Source organism: Hippocampus guttulatus, chromosome 16 (genome assembly GCF_054856545.1).
Source record: "Hippocampus guttulatus isolate MCC_2025c chromosome 16, RoL_Hgut_1.0, whole genome shotgun sequence".
In the NCBI taxonomy this organism is placed as follows: domain Eukaryota; kingdom Metazoa; phylum Chordata; class Actinopteri; order Syngnathiformes; family Syngnathidae; genus Hippocampus; species Hippocampus guttulatus.
This window is the reverse complement of record NC_141276.1, coordinates 75,088-92,380: the sequence shown is the minus strand read 5'-3', so window position 1 is coordinate 92,380 and position 17,293 is coordinate 75,088. Positions and strand designations below refer to the sequence as shown.

Genomic DNA, 17,293 nt, shown 5'->3' with positions numbered 1-17,293 from the left:
TCAACACATTTTCCGGAATACACGCAGATCAAAACATTTTCAACAACAAAGGCTTTGAACAATTCCCCCCCCCCCCAAAAAAAACAAGCACATACTGTGAGGTCCCCCCCCCCCATAGCGAAGGGCGAGCACGGAGGTCGCCTGGGTTTTCCGCGGGTGCGACTAGTTGGGGGTGTCCGCCGCCACCTACTGGCCCAAAGTCATCTGGGAGAGGCTCCGGCACAGAAACGAAGGGAGGGATGGATCAAGTTGGACCACTTGAAAGCCGTCGAGCTGGCGAATGGGCCACATGTGGAATCTTTCCGTCCAAATTCACACCGTGGCATGCGGCCTGCGACGCAAGCGCGCAAATCAAGTCGCCTGCAGACGCGCGGCTGCTTGGGCGTCATCGGAGCGCGGCGCTCCGATCGCCGTCCGCCCGCCACACGGGCCGGTGAGAGTCTGTCCGGGCCCCCGCCGCGCAGGCGAGCGCTTGAAAGTGGCACAAAAGCGAGCGTCGGTGCGCTCCGGCGGGATCCTTTGTTTCCCCGCAGCCACGTCGAGGAGGGGCGTTTATGCGCGGCCGGCTCTTTTCCGCTTGAAATATTTGCACTGGTGATTGCGGGCCATACAATCGGGCTCTTTTTTTGGGGGGGGGGGGCATTCTCTCTCAAGCGTGGCACGCGTTCATGTTGTCTTTGCGGTTTGCTCTAAATTGGAGCCGGGCTCCGGGGGGGCCGCGTTCCATGGTAACCTTTAGCCTTATTGGCTAAAAGTGTTGACAATATGCGCTTTCACATTCCTAAACCTGTTTTTTTTTTCCTTTTCCTTTTCCTCCTTCTTCTTCTTCTTCACAAAGACCAGCCTTAAACGATATCAACAGAAGATCATATCTAGTTCTGGCTTAGGCTTCAAAAGCATTCGGGTCATGACCTGGCTGAAAAGCGGAGTTCAACCGATAGGTCGAAAGCAAAACGACAGTGTCGCCGCGTGTGACGTTAGCGGTTGGGACCTTCAATGAAGTCGACGTCCATCGCGGACTCAAATGAATTTCAACAAGCTGATGCGAAGAGTGACAAAGTTTCTTGGGGCTTGCCGCTCTCAACTGAACGTGGTTGTGCGAACTCCACATTCAAAATGACAGCTTGCGTGCTCGAAGCACCCAAAAGATGGCGAAAATTAGCACGGGCGGGGCGGCGTTAGCACCCTTGCCGTAGACGGCAGCGGCGCACTCGCTGGCACGTGTTCTTTGTCCTCCGCAGACAACGAGCGCGATGCCGCGTTGTCGTCGGGCCGCCGAAAGCCTAAGAATGGGCGGCGCAGCGGCGGGAGGGAGAGGCCCGAAAGCGGGGGGGGCTCTTTTCCAAAGCTTTTTGGGACAAATTTGTGCTGCGGGTTTGCCCAGGGGGCGCTCGCTCATTTTGCAGGCAGGCTAAGGACACAAATGGTTGACAAAGCCTCGACTTGTACGCAGCGGAAGGAACTTTCTGCTTTCTTCCGTCTCTTGGCTCGGCCCGAGAAAAAGGAGCGCCGCCGCCGCCGCGAGATGATGGATGCCACGTGTCAGCGGGGCCAGCGCCCTCAGGGAGCAATGCCGGTGGCCCTTGCATGGACGTCTCATTGGGCAAAAACACACACAAACACACACACTGACTGAACAGCAGGTTGTCGGTCGGTGCTTGTCTGAATTCAGAAAGGCACGCGGTATAAATAGGGTCGGCCGGTGGCCATTCGGAAGGCCCGCTTTCTCCCAAAACGTGACTACACGTCGACTCGAATGACATCACAGGCTCGCAACGGTACAAACCATCTGGCGGCGGCTATCTTTGCGGCCGGAGCTCTTCCGATACCGCCCGCCCCCTTCTGCTTGATCTCCGTCCGCCGGGAGATAACCTCTGTTTGCGCGGAAGTCATGCGCGCCGGCGGGGGCGGAGGCAACTGCCGCAACAAGCCGTCGGCGTCGAAACGCCGCCCGAGTGAGTCCAGCCGACGTTCGGCTCCGGAAACGTCCTCGCTACGGGACGATAAGAAGACTCGCCGCAATCGCCCGCGTATAAATAGCTGCGCTTGGACCATGGCGTCATTGCGGATCCTCAATGAGCGGAGGTCCTCGAGACCCGGACCCGGCCGCTCACGTTTGCCGCCAAAGGGACCTGCGCTAGCCACAGGAGCGTGCGAGCGAATCGGTCGCTCCGAGGCTCAAGAAATTGCGCGGCAAAGTCGACTGACGCAAATCTCCCGCGACGGGGGATTTCATTGCGCCGTCCCCCGCGCAGATTCGAGACATTTTGTGACACCGAAACGGCGTGAACATCCTCCATATTATTTGGAGGAAGATTTGCGCGAGTCATTTCCCCGAGCGAGGCCGATTTTTGGTTCCCCACATTTTGCACCGGGGCAAATTTGGGCCCGGAATTTTGGACCAACTTTATTTTCGCTCGGCCTCACTTTTGGGGGGAGGAGCTCCTCATTCAAAGCTCCGACGCACCACGCCCGACGGCGTTTATCGGCCTGGTTAAAATGACGAAGGGATGCCGCCCGAATCCAACGCATCTTCCGATGGCGACGCGCTTGATACGTAGCCGAGGTGAACGCTTTGCCTCATTTGGATTTTCGTAGCCGGCGGCGGGACTCGGACGGGCTCCGTCGGGGATCCGCCCTCTCGCCCGCGGCCGGAACGGTGGGGGGTTCCGGCCGCAGCCCCCACCGTTCCGGCCGCGGGCGAGAGGGCGGACCCCCGACGGAGCCCGTCCGAGTCCCGCCGCCGGCGCGCCTGTCAAAACGGCCGGCGCGCGTTGGCCCTGACAGTGATAAATGGCCCCGTCCGTCCAGCGTGACGTTTGGAACCGCAAGACCGAGAGTCCGCGGCCACTTTATTTTGACAGCGGCGCGGATGAGACGACGCAGAATCCCAAACCTTATGCGCTCCGAGCCACTGGAAGGAAAGAATTCTCCCGGCGGCCCAGAGGGGAATAGAATACCGTAGCAACCGTCTCGAGGACTGTCGGACTTCAGTTGCCTTGACACCCAGTCGCCTTCGCGGGGATAAAAACGTCCAGAACCCGGCCAAGTGTTTCCCAAGCAAAAGCCGATGCCCCGGGGGCTTCCCGTTTCGGAGGACAAAGCCGCCGCGTACCGGCCCGACCGTCCCCACGTCAGGCTCGGGCCCCCGCCTCGGCAACAACCAAAGCAAACGCTTTCGACGGCGAGGGCCCGCCGCGGCCCCGGCCCCCATGGCGACGGCACGCAAGGGCGCCGGATCGGACCCGATGAGCGAAGCGGACAAAGAAACCGATGCGCGGGCCCGCGGTCGGATGGCCGACGAGAGTTTGGATGCAAATCAAACGGCCACCAAAACAAAGGGCGGCGTGCAAAAAAGGGGCGCCTCCAATCAAGCCGCTCGTGCGAACGCACGCCGTCACTCGAAGCGGAAAACGCAGCGGGATGACCATTTGCAAAACGGACGGCTCCGGGTCAAGCGGCGGTGAGAAAAACGGTGCGTTATCCGGTGCGTGAAATGGGGGCTTCCTATTCAGCACATCATGCTCACCAAAGTTCGGAGGCCGCGGAAAAGCTCAAGACTGGACATCGTTGGGGGGGGGGGCTCAATTCACCGCAGGATTTAGCGTTCACAATCACCCCGCCATAGGTGGCTCTCAGAGAGCACCGGAAAAGAAAAGCCAGTTGGGATTGGACTCTTGAGCGCTTGAGCCTCTCTCGCCCCGCCGTCACATCAAAAGCGATTCGAGCGCCTGCCCAGACGGGAGCGGTGCGACCGCACGTTCCCTTTGCTGAAGGAACGCGCGTGGAAAGTCGAGACGATTCTTTGGAAAGCTTCATCGACAAGCGCGCCGACCGGGATTTCGCGACAACGACGGCATTCGGGAAAGCTTTTTGAAAAAGAGAAAAGAAAATGACGGCGGCGGTCCGGAAAAGACGCTTTGAGCGCGCGGCTCGATCGCCCCCATCTCGACCAGAAAACTCCGCGGGCGCCGTCTCAGGTGCGGCGAACAAGCGGAGGGGCTTCTGTTGTCACAAGGCCGTGTTTATTTCTCTTTTTAATTCAACCAAATGGTTCCCGTCTGTTCAAGTGTTCTTATGGTCCTTGTGAAAGGGCGTTTTTTTTTTTTTTTTTGCCAGACAGTTGATTAGTTGAACGCGGTCCGCGGAGTTGCGCTCCCGCCGGCCAATTATCCTGATCCCGGGCTGTTGATTATTATTTTTGGGCCCCGCCGCCATTGCCGACGCCTCGGCGGATCGCTGAGCCGAGAAACTCGCGATAGGGGAAGAAAAAGATTGAAAGCGTCCAATCGCTTGACTTCCGCCCTCATTTTTGCGCGTCTTCGTTCGGGGCACGAGAGGACTCCTCGTTCATCGCGTACTCGGACGGCGCGCGTGACTTGACCGCCGCGGGCCGGCTTTTGCGAGGCCGCGGGTACATCGTCGGGTGAAACGGACGGCGCGCGACAATAGAGCTCCGCGCCGATGTCGCCCGCTCGCTTCGCCTTCGATCCGAGTCCATTGAGCCGAGTGCTAACGAACCGCCCTCGGCGTCGCCGTTTTGGACCCTTCCAAGCAATGGCTATGAGAACACAAACGGTGCAGCAATTCATGCGAGACCAAAACTGACGAATCTTCTCTCTCCTCTCCAAAAACGCCAATCGGAACCGCAGCCGACGGAGGAGCGTCTTCACGTGAGGCGATTTTGTGAGGGCGGCAAGTGAGGATTTCACACAGTTCAAAATCACTTTTCAGAGGCGACAACGTCATCTGGTCTTTTTCTTTGTTGTTTTTTGTTTCTTTCCCCGCCTTGCCGGACTTGAACAGTAGCGCGACAGGAAATTCAATTAGCTGCGGCCCTTGAACATGCGCCACAGATAACAGAAGCCCGCTGCCGCCTGCGGCCCTCGTAACGCCGACAACACCGCCACACCCGGCGTAAACCGGCGCATTCACCCACTCGGCGTCCCGGCTCGTCGCGCCGGGCGACTGGCGAGGCCAGTCTGAGTCAAAGTGAGGAACGGCTGGTTTTCCCGGGCGATTCCCCAAAGCAGGCCAGATTGCGCGATCGAGAAATGGCTCCTTTGCACGGCTAAAATGGACAACTCGAGATGGGGGGGCTGGGGGCGCTCAATGCGGCCATTGTGAGAATCACACCCAAATGTGCGCACAGAACCAGAAGACATCTTCGGCTCACGAGCGCTTCCCTTGTCCAGTGAGCATTTGGCGCCCCATCCCGAAAAGGCCGAATGTCAATCATCCAGTTTGGAATCGCGCGTCTCCGCAGGAGAGTCGCGGGGCGTGCCGCGGCCTCTCTCGGCCATCTTGGGGCAGTCGGCGGGGCGCGCCCTTAAGGGGTCGCCGGCCGATGGCGGGGCGCACGTCGACGGACAAACCCTTGGCATTCACACCCGCACCGAGAGTGCACATGGGAGGAAAGCCGAGTACCCGGAGAGAAGCCACCCGGGCGCGAGAATGACAAGGCGAGTCTCATTGTTTTCCGCCGCTCTTGACATTCTCTTCCAATGTCCGACTCGCGGCTGACCGTCTCCCTCCCGCCCGCGCTTCCGTGGAGCCAGACTGCCCTCAACAGATGAAAGGGGGCGTTGCAAGAGAGGGGCCCTTTCCTCGGGCTCACACGAGCCGCCGGCGGAGCGGCCCGACTCCCGGTGAGGAGTCATCCGGCGGAACCTTCGCGCCGCACCAAGTCCTTGATTTTCGCGCCGCGCGGCGAACGGAATATGCGGGACATCGCCGGCCCACCTTCGAACCCCTTCCGCGAACCGACGAGCGATTTCCTCCGATGAGGCTCGTCTGCCGGCCGGTTGACGGTTCGATTGCGTCGAAGAGTTGAACGACCGAGTGCAGGCATTGGGGTCGCGTAATGATTGCGCTTTGGGGCAAATCCGCGACGTGCGGAGAAATGTGCGGCCGCGCGGCGCTCCGACTGGGCCACGTTCGCCTCTCTTTGCTCCAAGAGAAGAGAGGGGGGACCGTCTGGGGTTGAACTCACTCGGGACCGAGGGGGCGGCGTCGGACTCAAGGTCGCTCGGGTTTGTCTGCGGAAGCCCCCCCAGCCGCTCCGCGATCCGCGCGGGTCCAACGGAGGATAAATATTATCAAGTGCAACCGGAGAGGGCTGTTGCGTATTTGCGCCGGGGCGCAGGGAGTAGCAGAGGTGAAAGGTCAAGCCGCAGAGCGCCGTTGCCATCGGGGCTTCGGTCCGAGGGACGCTTTTTTCCAAGGCCGCCCGCGAGGCTTTCCTCACGCCTTGCAAAAGCGTCGGCGGCGGGGTCCTCCAAGGCCGCTTTGCTTGCCCGCATCTCGGTGCCAACGGCGCCGGGCTCGTTGGAAGCGGGGGCATTGCGGCAGGCGCACGCGGAAGGTGCCCGCCGGAGGACGGCCATTCCAAAGCAAAGCCACGTCGAGTCGGGGAGATGCCGCTTTTTCTTCTTCTTCTTCTTCTTATGTTGTGAGGTGGATTGCAACGTTTGTGCGCGACGTCGCGCCGACGACCGCGCGCCGTGAGTAGGCGCCAGCCGTTTAAAAACCGCCGGCAGGCATTCTGCGGGTCATCGCCGAGATGCGGCTCGCGTGACACGTCCGTCATTTGGCGCGCGGCCGGCCTCCGAAGCCATTGGCCCCTTCGGCCATCGCACCCGCAACGCGGCTCGGGGATCCGACGGGCTCACAAGCCGTGACCGCGAGATGAAGAATGCGCAGCTCCAGTGACAGCGAACTGGGGTGGGGGCGGGTCGCACCGCACGACGGAACGGGGAGGGGTGGCACCGCACAAAGGGACATTTGCTGCGCGCGGGGGAGGGGTCGAGCGACTCCCCCGCCCCGTCGCACGAGAGCAATTACCGGGCGGGCGGCTATAAGAGCAAAACGGCCAGCGGAGCGCATCCTCGCTCGCGACTGTCGAAGGCCAAGCTCCACATGGCGGCCCGACGCCCGCTCCCGCTCCTGCCCTGCGCGCTTCTCTCCGCCCTGGTGCTGTGCGGCCCCGCCGCCGCCTGGTACAAGCAGGCGGCCGCCCCCGGCTACCGCTCGGTGGGCAGGGCGTCCGGCTTGCTGTCCGGTCTCCGGAGGTCGCCCTTCGTCCGAAGAGCGGCCCGCGAGGAGCCGCCGCCGCCGCCGAGTTGGCGGCCGCAGACGCCAGCGCTGCCTTGGAGCCTCAAGACAACGGTCGGTGCTTTGCCTGACGCAATGTATCGTTGGCAAAAGAGTTGTGAAGTTCAACTTGGGCCCGTCGGCGTGCGCATGCGTAAACGCTCCGACGTTGGCTCGGGGGGGGGGGGGGGGGGGGGCTCCGTGCCGGCGGCTGTCGATTTGCTTTGCGATCAACGGGCGACCGCTCCGTCCGCGCGACTGGACGCGGGCGCCGGGGTGGCGCGTGCACGTGTGCGGGGTGGTGGGTGGAGGAGCCCAAAAAGCAGTGGGGGGGGGGGGCGCACTGAGCAAAAGATTGCAACTGGCGAGAGCGCACTGCACAACGGGGCACGTGAAGGAACAAAGCCAACAGAAAACCCAAGAGCCGCGTTTTCCGGCCGTCGATGCGCTGCCGTATATTGACTGGATTTTTTTCCTCTTCTGCAGCTCACCTGTATCAGGAACGTCGTGCCAAACCTGTCGAGTTGCCAACCGGTCTTTGGCCACGAGACAACGCTCAAGTGCAAAGCCGACGTCTTCCTCTCCCTGGACGATGCGACGTGCGCAGCTTTTTTCTTTGCTTTCTGATTCCCCGTCTCAATGTTGCGCATTTCTGTGTCCGTTCTTGTCCCGATCACGTCCTGCGTATTTGCGCTCCGTCCCCGATGCGGCAATTGTGTCGACGCCAAAAGCAAGGCTCATGAGAGCACTTGCCGACGGCTGCCTAAGCTTCAATAGGTCCAGAACTCTTCTTTGTGTAACCCCCCCCACAATGGATCCCGGTTTAACTACGAATATATAGTAAACTTTCTCCCCCTCTCCCTCCCTTGTTTCTTTCTGACTTTCGGGTTGAGTGAACGCTGGCGCGTTTTGGCTGCCGCTGCTCAACCCGTATTGTTTTGTGTTATTTGTTATTGTAAAGTGTCCTTGGGTGTCTTGAAAGGCGCTTATAAATAAAATCTATTATTATTATTATTATTATTCCCTTGTTTGCCATCTGAGCCCGTCGCCGATACAAAGTACGTTCCCGAAGGGACCCGAGAAGTCAAATAAAGACAACTACTCGTCCTTTGGCCTCACGGCATTTTACGGCCCGCGGTTTGCGTGGCACCGTGGGCCGTGCGCTCGCCCGCGACGCTTGTGGCGCGCAAAAACGACGCCGGGGTCTCTTTTTCTATTCTTAAGCACGTCCGCGGTAACGTTGAAACTGCGCATCTCGTTATCGTGGCCGACAAGAAAACATTTGGGAGGAAATTCAATGGAACGTCAACGGCCAGCGCGTCGCCGTGCCGCGAGGCAACTCGATTCATTGCGCTCCCCCTCTTGGGGCGCCTACCTCGGCCACCGGGAGGCAGTACGTCACGCGGTCGTGCGGACGAGCTCTCGACCGTGCCGCTCGCCGAAGTAGGGCGCAGGAGTGCTCGTGGCGTTTTTCAGAGGACGGGTATCGGACGGAGTGTCCGTGAGCATCGTTGCGATGTCTGCCGAGGCGTCAGGTCGAAACTCCCCACGACGCGACGAGGCACGTCGGAGCCCATCACGCCACAAACGGAAACAAACAAACGAGCGGCTCTCGAGCGTCGGCATCCAGCTGAATCGCTACGAGTGGCGGCCATTTGTTGGCACCCGAAAACTTGGGCAAAAAAGCGTCAGGCCACGGCAAGATGCGAGCGCCCGCCGGCTTCGACCGGCGTCCCGAGCGACGCGAAGCGGCGGCTTGAACGCGTCGGTCCCCGACCGGCCCCGACGGGCCCGAGCCCCGCCAACGTCACTCCGTCGCCGATCCCAGAAGGGACTCTGACGCCGCCTCGCGAAACATGTGGAAGCTTATGTCATATTATTAATTGTCATTTGATGTTTGAGCATCATATTATTTCACGTTAAGCATACCTAAATGATACTCTGTTGTTTCATAATTGCTTAGACGCGTTTTCATGTCGATACGTTCTGATTGGCTGTCAAAGTAAGAGAAGCAGGAAGTGATTTTAGTTCCGAGAGTTGTGTTCTCGAACGCGCTGCGGTGCAGACGTTTTTTCCCCCTTGAATAAACTGCATTCAGGATCCCATCTCTCCTTTTGTCATTCGTAAAGTAGAGCTCCAGCCACTCGAAACAACCAAGCCTTCGACTTTCACATGCATTGGCCTTGGCCATCTGTGCAACCGATCCCCGAGTCGGGCCGGGAGGAAAATCGTTTCACGTCAAAGGCGACGCGGCACTTACCGAGGGCCTCGGTGACACGGCTAACGAGCCGCTTCCGCCGGGGTCGGGGCGTCTCCGCCGGCGTCTGATTGCAGCGGCACTTCAGACAAGCGGAGGAAACGATCGCGCGTCTGGACGATGACGCGCCGCTCCCAAGGAGGCAATCTTCATTATTTCCGATGCGCCGCAAAGTGCGGGAGAGGCGGGAGGGTCGGGGGGGGGGGGGTTCACGGGAGAGCGAAAGGTGCGCTCAAAGGAGAAAGTCAACCGGAACGGTGGATCATTGAGTGGAGTCCTGGCCTCGGGTGCGAGCACGCAGAGCAAGCGCTTTGTCGGCAAGAGCTCGAAATGACGTTTCGGAAACGCTTTCGAGTGTATGATGAGCGGCGAGGGCTCGCGCGATCGAAAAATGGACGGAGGGATGACGGGAGATGAAAAGGTTGGCGACGAGGCTCCTCCGGATTAACTCGGTTCAGCCGCTCGCTCAAACGTCATTATTCTCCGATTTCGGTCTTTTCCGATTGGCTTTTGCGTTTCATCAAAAACATTTATTTGCAAACGCCTGCTTTTACTTTGGAAAGCGACGAGCAAACCGGTCGCTGAACGTCAGTCCCTCTTGTGTCATGTGACTTAATTGTTGCTCAGCGATTTTATTTGGCTGTATTTAGTCACAAAATACCAAATAAACAAGTAAAATCGAAATTACGGTTCAAGAATAAATCTATAAAAACCATCTCAATGCACTAAAAACGGAACGGACAACAAAAACTCAAATCAACACTTTTACCGTAGTAGTTCCACGTTACTGCCAGCAGGGGGCGGCAAATACCCATGAGAGGTGAGCCGATTTGAACACCCGACCTTTATTGGTACCAAGTCGTTGAACAAATGAACAACTATTTGGAATGATACTGTATTGCACGCGCTAACAGTTTCGTCGAGTGTAAATTCTTCATCTTCATTTCTTTTTGGGCATCGGCTGAGTGATTATTTTGGTCTTTTTATTTTTACTCCCTCCGTTTGAAATCAAACGTGTACTTTCGACAACTTGGTCAAAGTACGGTCGTTCATTTTTGTCAGGATGAATCGCGGCGTTGGGGGCTGGCAGGGGGGTCTTTGGTGGGAGGGAAGTGGGTCAGGCAGGCGGGCGGAAGTCGTTGAAGATGAACACTGCGGTCCTTGCAGGAGCTCAAACTGTCACTGGGGCCCGCCGTGGCACGTCACTCGACCGCTGGCAGCCAGGCCGAGGCCATGCGGCAAGGATGCGGAAGCCGAGGGTTACGCTTCGCCCCCTTTTGAGGGACCTGCTCATCCGTGTTCAGTGTCGGGGGGCAAAACATTTTTCTTCCATTAAACTTGGGCTATTTGGACACAAAAATATTGTTGCGAAATTTGCCAGAACTCTGCTTTGTGTGAAATTGTATTCTAGTTTTGTACTTTTTGAATGGGGGTGGGGGGGGGGGGGGGTCTTTGTACGACTTTTGAATGACAAAGAACAGACGATTATTATTTGTGGCCATCAATCTCTCTTCATGGTTTGGCAAGGCATGATCGAGAGCGCCACCCGGGTGGGGTGGGGGGCGGGCTCGGACCGACTCCACGAAGGGGGTGCGCAGCGACGACGAACTCGCTAATCTAGGCCAAACTCGCCTAGACATCCTTCATGACTCTCGCGTTTTCCTCGCCAGAAACGCGTCCGCGGAGGTTCGCCGAAGTGGGTCGCCCGGTGGCTTTTTTTGGATCGTGGAAGGAGAAAAAAAATGATGCCATGGAAAATGATGGGGCCATCCTATAAATCCGCCCGACCGCAATGCAACTGGGTCACCGAGTGCGACAAAAGCAATGTGGAGAAGTCCTTTTTTTCCTCACCCCCCCCCCCCCAAACATTTTATTGATCTTATAGAAAACAAAAGAAGCTGTATAAACAAACGGACAATATGTACACCAATAACTGAAGACACCCCACGTTGAACATATCTACAGATTGCAAAAAGGTACAATAATAATTAGATTTATAAATAGTTACAATTCACTGTTCTCATACAAAGTACCGCAGTGCGTTATTACAATCCATACAGAAAAGAAAGAAAACAATGTACGCGTCGCGTTTGTCGAACTCGCTTTTGTTCAACTTTGAAACACGGGGCCCGCACGGAGGAAACAAAACCACATCATCGCACAGTCAACTGGGTACAAAGCTTCCCAAAAAAGAAGCGCAAGCGCCGCTAGTTACTCTCCCCGATTATCCGTCGATAAACCGCAGAATGAAAATAGGAGCTCATGAGACAGTCTTCCAAAAAGTCGCAACATAGAAACGCAATTCCAAAAACGATTGTGGCCGCGTAGCGTCACGGGGACCTCGCTCGTGCCGACGACACGCAAACAAAATGCGGGACGGCGGCAAAGAGAGATCGCGAGTGGCCCGCGAGGCGTTTTTGACAGACTCTCCCGCGGTCATGCTCAAAGCGTGGCTCCCTCTAGCGGCACGCGCGATCATCGCCGCCTCCGGAATACAGGTCGGTTGCGGATCACTTTGAAGTTCGAATGATTTGCGTTGCATCTTTAAGAGCCGCCGCGATCGAAACATTCGCGTCGCTAGAGTTTTGATCGGATGCGTCGGCGCAATCGATTGCGATCGTCCGGGAATGATTGGAAAGTGCCGGCTGAGGAGCGGACGGAAGACGGCGTGGAATCCTAGCCGGGTAACGGCGCCTCGAGATGAGATGAGCCCGCCTGGATTTGGCACCGGCGGACTTTGCAACATTTGGCCGCCATCGACTCACATCGGTTTCCTTGCGGTGGAAAGACAAGATGGGTCGGTGGCGCTAACGAGCCATGAAGATGGCCGTGCGCTTGCCATATTTTTTGCAGGTTACGTGGCCAAATGTGTTGGGCTACCTGGGTCGGACTGCTTGCGAGCAAAACGCTTACAAAAATTTAAAAAAAAAAAACACTTTTTGTCTTTATTGCAGCAACACCATCTTTTCTTCCCACTTTGTAAACTGTTTTTTGGGTGATTTTTTTTTTTGTAAATTTAAGGGTCCCTTTTTTTTTCACCCCGCGTTATCCACGCCGACCGCAGCTACGTACGCTTCGCCTGCGCACACCCCGGCGGTTGCCTCACTAAGACGGCTTTGGAATGCCGCCCTTTTAGGACTTTGCGGTTGCTGGTGGCGTGTCCAGCAAATTCATCCAAATTCCAGGCAAAAGCCCGAAGACGACAGGATCCCCCCCACCCCCCCCCCCCCCCACGTAGAAAGTTACTTAACTTGATACAAGTGTGGAAGGAACTAACACAGGCGACACGGCGAGCGAGTGGCTAGCGCGTCGGCCTCACGGAGCGCAGGTGCACGGTTCGATTGCACTTTTCCGATTTTTTTTCTTCCTCGGCTTGGGAAGTAAAAATCTCAGAGGAAGAGCGGGAGGACGACGAAGCGAGAGGAGGATAGCGCGACGAGAAGCTGACCTTGTTTACGCCACCTAAGTTTAGCTCTACGGACCGGCTTCAAAAATAGCGCGCCATTGATACCGATGCGGTCGACTTGCCACTTGAAGAAGACGTCACATCAGGCGCTAGCTCACGGCACGCGTCCAGGCTCACTAGACAAAAGCTAGCCGACTTCAACCGTAAGCCACTTTTGGTACAATTGCAACAGAAAACGGGGGCAACGGTCAGAGATGATGCCCCCCCCCCCCGCCTTATATTTCTAGAAACAACAGAAGGTATTCTAAAAAAAAAAAATGGGGTTGAGGTGGGGGGGCCCTCGTAAAGCCAGTATTACACACCAAGATGATTTTGTTCCTTTTCACGCTGGACTATTTTTTCCTTGCCTAGGCCGGCAGAAGATCGGCCATTTTGGCCGGCTGCAAAGCGGAAACGGCGCACGCCGGAGTTCCAAAGTGCCGCGTCCCCGCGTGAAAACGTTGTCGTCCGGATGGCCAGCGGTTACGTTTGGCACTTTGGGCTCGGCTCGGGCCCGACTTCCGCCCCTCTCGCGGAAAGCTCATTTCGGAAATGGGCGGTGGTTCTTGGGCTCTTTCCCCCATTTGGCATCCATGTTTTGAAGACACCCGGGAAGCCTTTGAAACGGGGAAGGGCGGGGGTGTCGGTTCCGTCTCTTTGAGCGGACTCCAGCCGGTCGGGGCCCGACGCGATTGCCGAGCTCACGTCTTTTGGGATCGTACCGGCGAAAAGGCGCCGAAAGACAAAGGAAGCCATCCGCTTCCGACAAACATCAACGACGGCGGCGACATCGCCGCCGGAACGCCCGGTCGGACGCGCGGGCCGAGCTCGCGCTCCTACGACCCGGCCTGGGTTTTGGATTTGACGATGGTGATGACGCTGGTGGCGGCCACCTTAGCGGGGACGGGGGGCCCGCGGGCCGAGGCGGCGGGGTGGCGCGCCGCGGTCCCGGCGAAGCTCCGCAGCGCCTCGTACTCGCAGCGCAGCGCGTCCAGCTGCGCCTTCATGCCGGCGTTCTCCGCCGCCAGCTTGTCCACCTCCCGCTGCAGCTGAGCCTTCTGCTTCTCCAGCTCCTCCTTCTGCGTGACGCGCTTGACGCGGCAGCTGGCGGCGTAGCCGCGGTTCTTGAGCGTGCGCCGCCGCCGCTTCAGCCGCAGGATCTCCTCCGCGGTCAGGCCGCGCAGGTGCCGGTTCAGCTCGCGCACCGACACGCTCGCCAGCTCGTCGTCCGTCAGGCCGGTGCCGTTTTCGCCCGGCTCCCGCTTCACCTGGCCCGACGGGGGGAATTTGTCGTCAGCGCTCGCCCGTCTTCCGCGCGCGAGCGGGAAGTCGTCGGACTTCCGCTACGGCGGAGAACGGATGCCCGCCGGCCATCGGACGCGGTCGAGAACGAGAACGAGAACGCGACGACGGCCGTGCATAAAAGCATCTGAAGTGCACCTCGCGCTCCAAAAGTACATCGAGATCAAAACGGATCACGCTTTGGATAAACCACACGTCACCCAAATTTGGAGACGGTTACGACTATACTTCACCCTACCTAGCGCTTAGCCCCCCCTTAGCAACTTTACCAGCCACCAGGAGCTGACGCGCCCGTGCTCCCCCATGACGCCCGAAAAGCATCCTCAATGTCAGCGTGGCCCCTCTCCTCCATGAGGCATCTGAAAAGAACGCCCGCACTTCTTCCCAAAGGACTCGGCGCACAAGCGCAGCCCTCTCATACGCCCGCAGGAAAGAAAATACCGCACGCAGAAATCTTTTTGAAAAGTAGGCATTTAACAGTTTTGGAGCTGCGCTACGCCGCACTCTGAATCTCGACCCGGAACACGAAAAACCAAAGAAAGCGTTGCGCCAAGTCCCCGCGGGTGAACTGGACCCAACCAAACAAGCGAACGCGCGCGCGCCACCTCGTGTCGGTGAAGGAACTGGACGTTGCCCGATCCGACTCGCTTCAGAAAAGCGTTCCTGCCGCGCGGGGCGCCCCCTCGTACAAAAGAGGACATCGGCGAGGACGCGATTGTTTCCATTGCCGGCCGCGTCCTTGCTCCTCCGTCGGGGGGGGCGCTTCTTGGCTTTTGGCTACATTCCATTTCGGGTGAAAACGGACGCCGTCACGAGTCGTCGGGCGGTCGGCTTTTCCCTACGCGCCAAACAAGGCCCATATTTCAGCACCTGCGCAAAGTCGCCGCCCCCTCGAAATTCACCGAGCGCTCGCACCCCAAAAGACGGACGACGCTCGGGAAGAGCGAGATCTCCTCGGGAGTCTGAACGGGCTCCGGCGGAAGAGCGCGCTGGTGCCGCTCGGTACCTTTAAGGCCTTGTTTCCCTTCTTTGGAGTCGTCATGCCCCGAGGCCGCGTCCACCCGCGCCGCCGGCCGCTCTGCGGAAAGAAACAGGCGTCAACAATGGCACGAGTGTGCCCGAGGCCAAGATCGACGCAGGTGCGTTGTCTGGTCTTGGCCCGCCGCCGCCGCCGCCGGGCGACTCTTGATCTGCGCCGCTCATCTTCCCGGATGAAGGCTGCGATCGAGGAAGTCGCCCCCCGCCGCATCGTCGCAAAACGGGTGCGCGGACGGATTGTTCCGCACGCATCCGGCGGCTGAAATCCGGCAGAGCTTCCGTCGAGGCCGAGCCGGCGTTCTGCCCGCCGAGTCATCCCATCAAAATGGACTTTGCAACACCGTCAATACAAACAATTCTTCTTTTCCATTTTCGCGGCATGCATTTCATTCTTTAAGAGAAACGAAACGAAAGTGCCAACGAATGGCACACTTTCAAACAGTAACAATCGTACATTCCATCTCGCAATTTCTAATGGTTCGTTTGCACCGTCAAGTCCGGGTAGGGTCTCGGTACGCACGCAGCCGTTTCCGAAGCGCCTTACGCTCGGGAGGGTAAAGCGCCGATGCCTCCGCCGTCTTCGGGCGCTCACTCCTTTAGGGTCAAGCATTTTGCCTTCCCCGTTGCTCCGTCCCGACGCGGACGGAGCAACGGGCCGAGCCTCGGTCAAATCGGAAGCGCAAACGGGTTGAAAGAATCAGCGGCAGGCGCCATCAAAATAAGAGAAATGGACGCCCGATGCCCTCGCCTGGATTGCAATGCCGCAAAATAAGTCCAAATATGGAGCGACATCGTGGGGACGTGAAGCAAACAAAGCTCTCCTACATCTGGCATGCAAAAACGGCACCTTTGCATTCCATCGCCAAAGACAAAAAGCATAACCGCGAGGATTAGGCGAACGAACTTTGGTTGTTTGCAGTGGACGGATGGGCGTTCTGTCTTGGGCTCATACAAAAAAAGCTTTGAAAAAAATCTGATTTGACATGAGGAAAGAATGAAGGATGATGGAAAGAAAGAAACGCAGAAGAAAGAAAGAGACAAGACGCCCGGTCTGAGGCAAAGAAAGGCAGGCAAGAGTTCGAAAAGTGGGTTTGCGCAAAGGAATTCATGAGTGAAGGGAGCAAGGGAGAAATAAAAATGCCGCGAGGACGCATGCATGGGAAGGGACCCTGGCGACGTCATCCAACGGGGAAAAAGCGCAGACCCCGGCGACATTTGGAATCTCGCCGAACGTGCATTTTGGACGCGGATGCGACAGCCTGACGCCGATTTGCCACTTGCGGCGCGAAGGCTTGAAAGACGAAGACAAAGTCCCAAGTGATGACGCTCATCATCACTTGATGCTCTTATCGACCCGGCTCGGCCCACGGAGCCCCTTTCACACGATTCGGCAGATTGAAATGACAAGAACGACGCTACGGACAAAACAAAAGATGTCTGCTTTTTGTTTCGCCGTCTTGCAATTTGGGGGTATGCGGCAGCAGATTCGTCACAAAAAGATGATTCGATTTTCTTTTCTTTTTTTTAATGAGTATTTCGCCTATTATTATGACTGATAAACCCACAGCATATGAAGCGGTGATTTCGGTCGAGCTGCAAAACGGCGTCGGCGGAGCGGAATAAAGAGGACCAACCTGGCTTGGTTTTGTGAATGATCCGCTTCGGGATACCGTAATCCCCCTTTGACGGCGCGGTGATGAAGCGGCGACAGGTTCGCATGAGTTGAAGCTAGCCCAACACCTCGGACATTCCGCGACCCCCCCCCCCCCACCCTCCGCGCGTCAAAGTGTCAAACTCCCCCGCCTACGGAATAAACAAGCAGTACCCAAGGGAAGGACCCCCCGTCCCCAGCCCCTGGTAAACATGACGGAGCTACCCAACGCTTCCTGGCGTCACGTCTCTCCCGGCGCCGACGTGCCTAAAACCGAGCAAAAAAAAATCGGACATTTTTCACTAAAGATTAGCTCGCGTTTCCTCACTCTTACGAGGCACAAACAAGGCACTTCCGCTTTCAAAATTAAACAAGCCGCACAAGCGGAAACGAGGCCCCGGGGTTTGTGTAAAGACATGCGAACTATCTTACTTTGAAAGTCAAACACCGCTGTCTAAAATATCGCAACTCTGACAATAGGTGGCTAATCCCAGCCGGACGGTACGAT

General features: G+C 57.6%; 2 protein-coding genes across 3 annotated transcripts; one reads left to right on the top strand and one right to left on the bottom strand.

Moving 5' to 3' along the window:
* The first annotated feature begins 6,905 nt into the window (after positions 1-6,905).
* Positions 6,906-8,198, top strand: LOC147192227 (neuropeptide B-like). Its single transcript, XM_086132217.1, has 2 exons — positions 6,906-7,167; positions 7,579-8,198. Exons 1-2 carry the CDS (start codon positions 6,919-6,921, stop codon positions 7,717-7,719), a joined length of 390 nt encoding a protein of 129 aa, XP_085988343.1. The 5' UTR covers positions 6,906-6,918; the 3' UTR covers positions 7,720-8,198.
* A 3,019-nt stretch (positions 8,199-11,217) lies between these two features.
* Positions 11,218-16,918, bottom strand: LOC147192226 (transcription factor MafK-like). Of its 2 annotated transcripts, XM_086132859.1 has the most exons (3): positions 16,769-16,918; positions 15,103-15,174; positions 11,218-14,062 (listed from the first exon to the last, which is right to left on the bottom strand). In XM_086132859.1, the coding sequence occupies exons 2-3, from the start codon at positions 15,136-15,138 to the stop codon at positions 13,631-13,633; spliced, it is 468 nt and encodes a 155-aa protein (XP_085988985.1). In that variant the 5' UTR covers positions 15,139-15,174; positions 16,769-16,918; the 3' UTR covers positions 11,218-13,630. The 2 variants fall into 2 exon arrangements, with proteins under 2 accessions (XP_085988985.1, XP_085988984.1); XM_086132858.1 differs by lacking the exon at positions 16,769-16,918 and having other exon boundaries at positions 15,103-16,753.
* Positions 16,919-17,293: the final 375 nt, after the last annotated feature.

Bases quoted from the DNA above. Each gene is read 5' to 3' on its own strand.
- LOC147192227 (XM_086132217.1), top strand. From the start codon at position 6,919: ATGGCGGCCCGACGCCCGCTCCCGCTCCTGCCCTGCGCGCTTCTCTCC. The intron at 7,168-7,578 runs GTCGGTGCTTTG...CCTCTTCTGCAG, and splicing joins CTTGGAGCCTCAAGACAACG to CTCACCTGTATCAGGAACGT.
- LOC147192226 (XM_086132858.1), bottom strand. From the start codon at position 15,450: ATGACTCGGCGGGCAGAACGCCGGCTCGGCCTCGACGGAAGCTCTGCC. The intron at 14,063-15,102 runs GTACCGAGCGGC...CCGTCGGGCCAG, and splicing joins AGGGAAACAAGGCCTTAAAG to GTGAAGCGGGAGCCGGGCGA.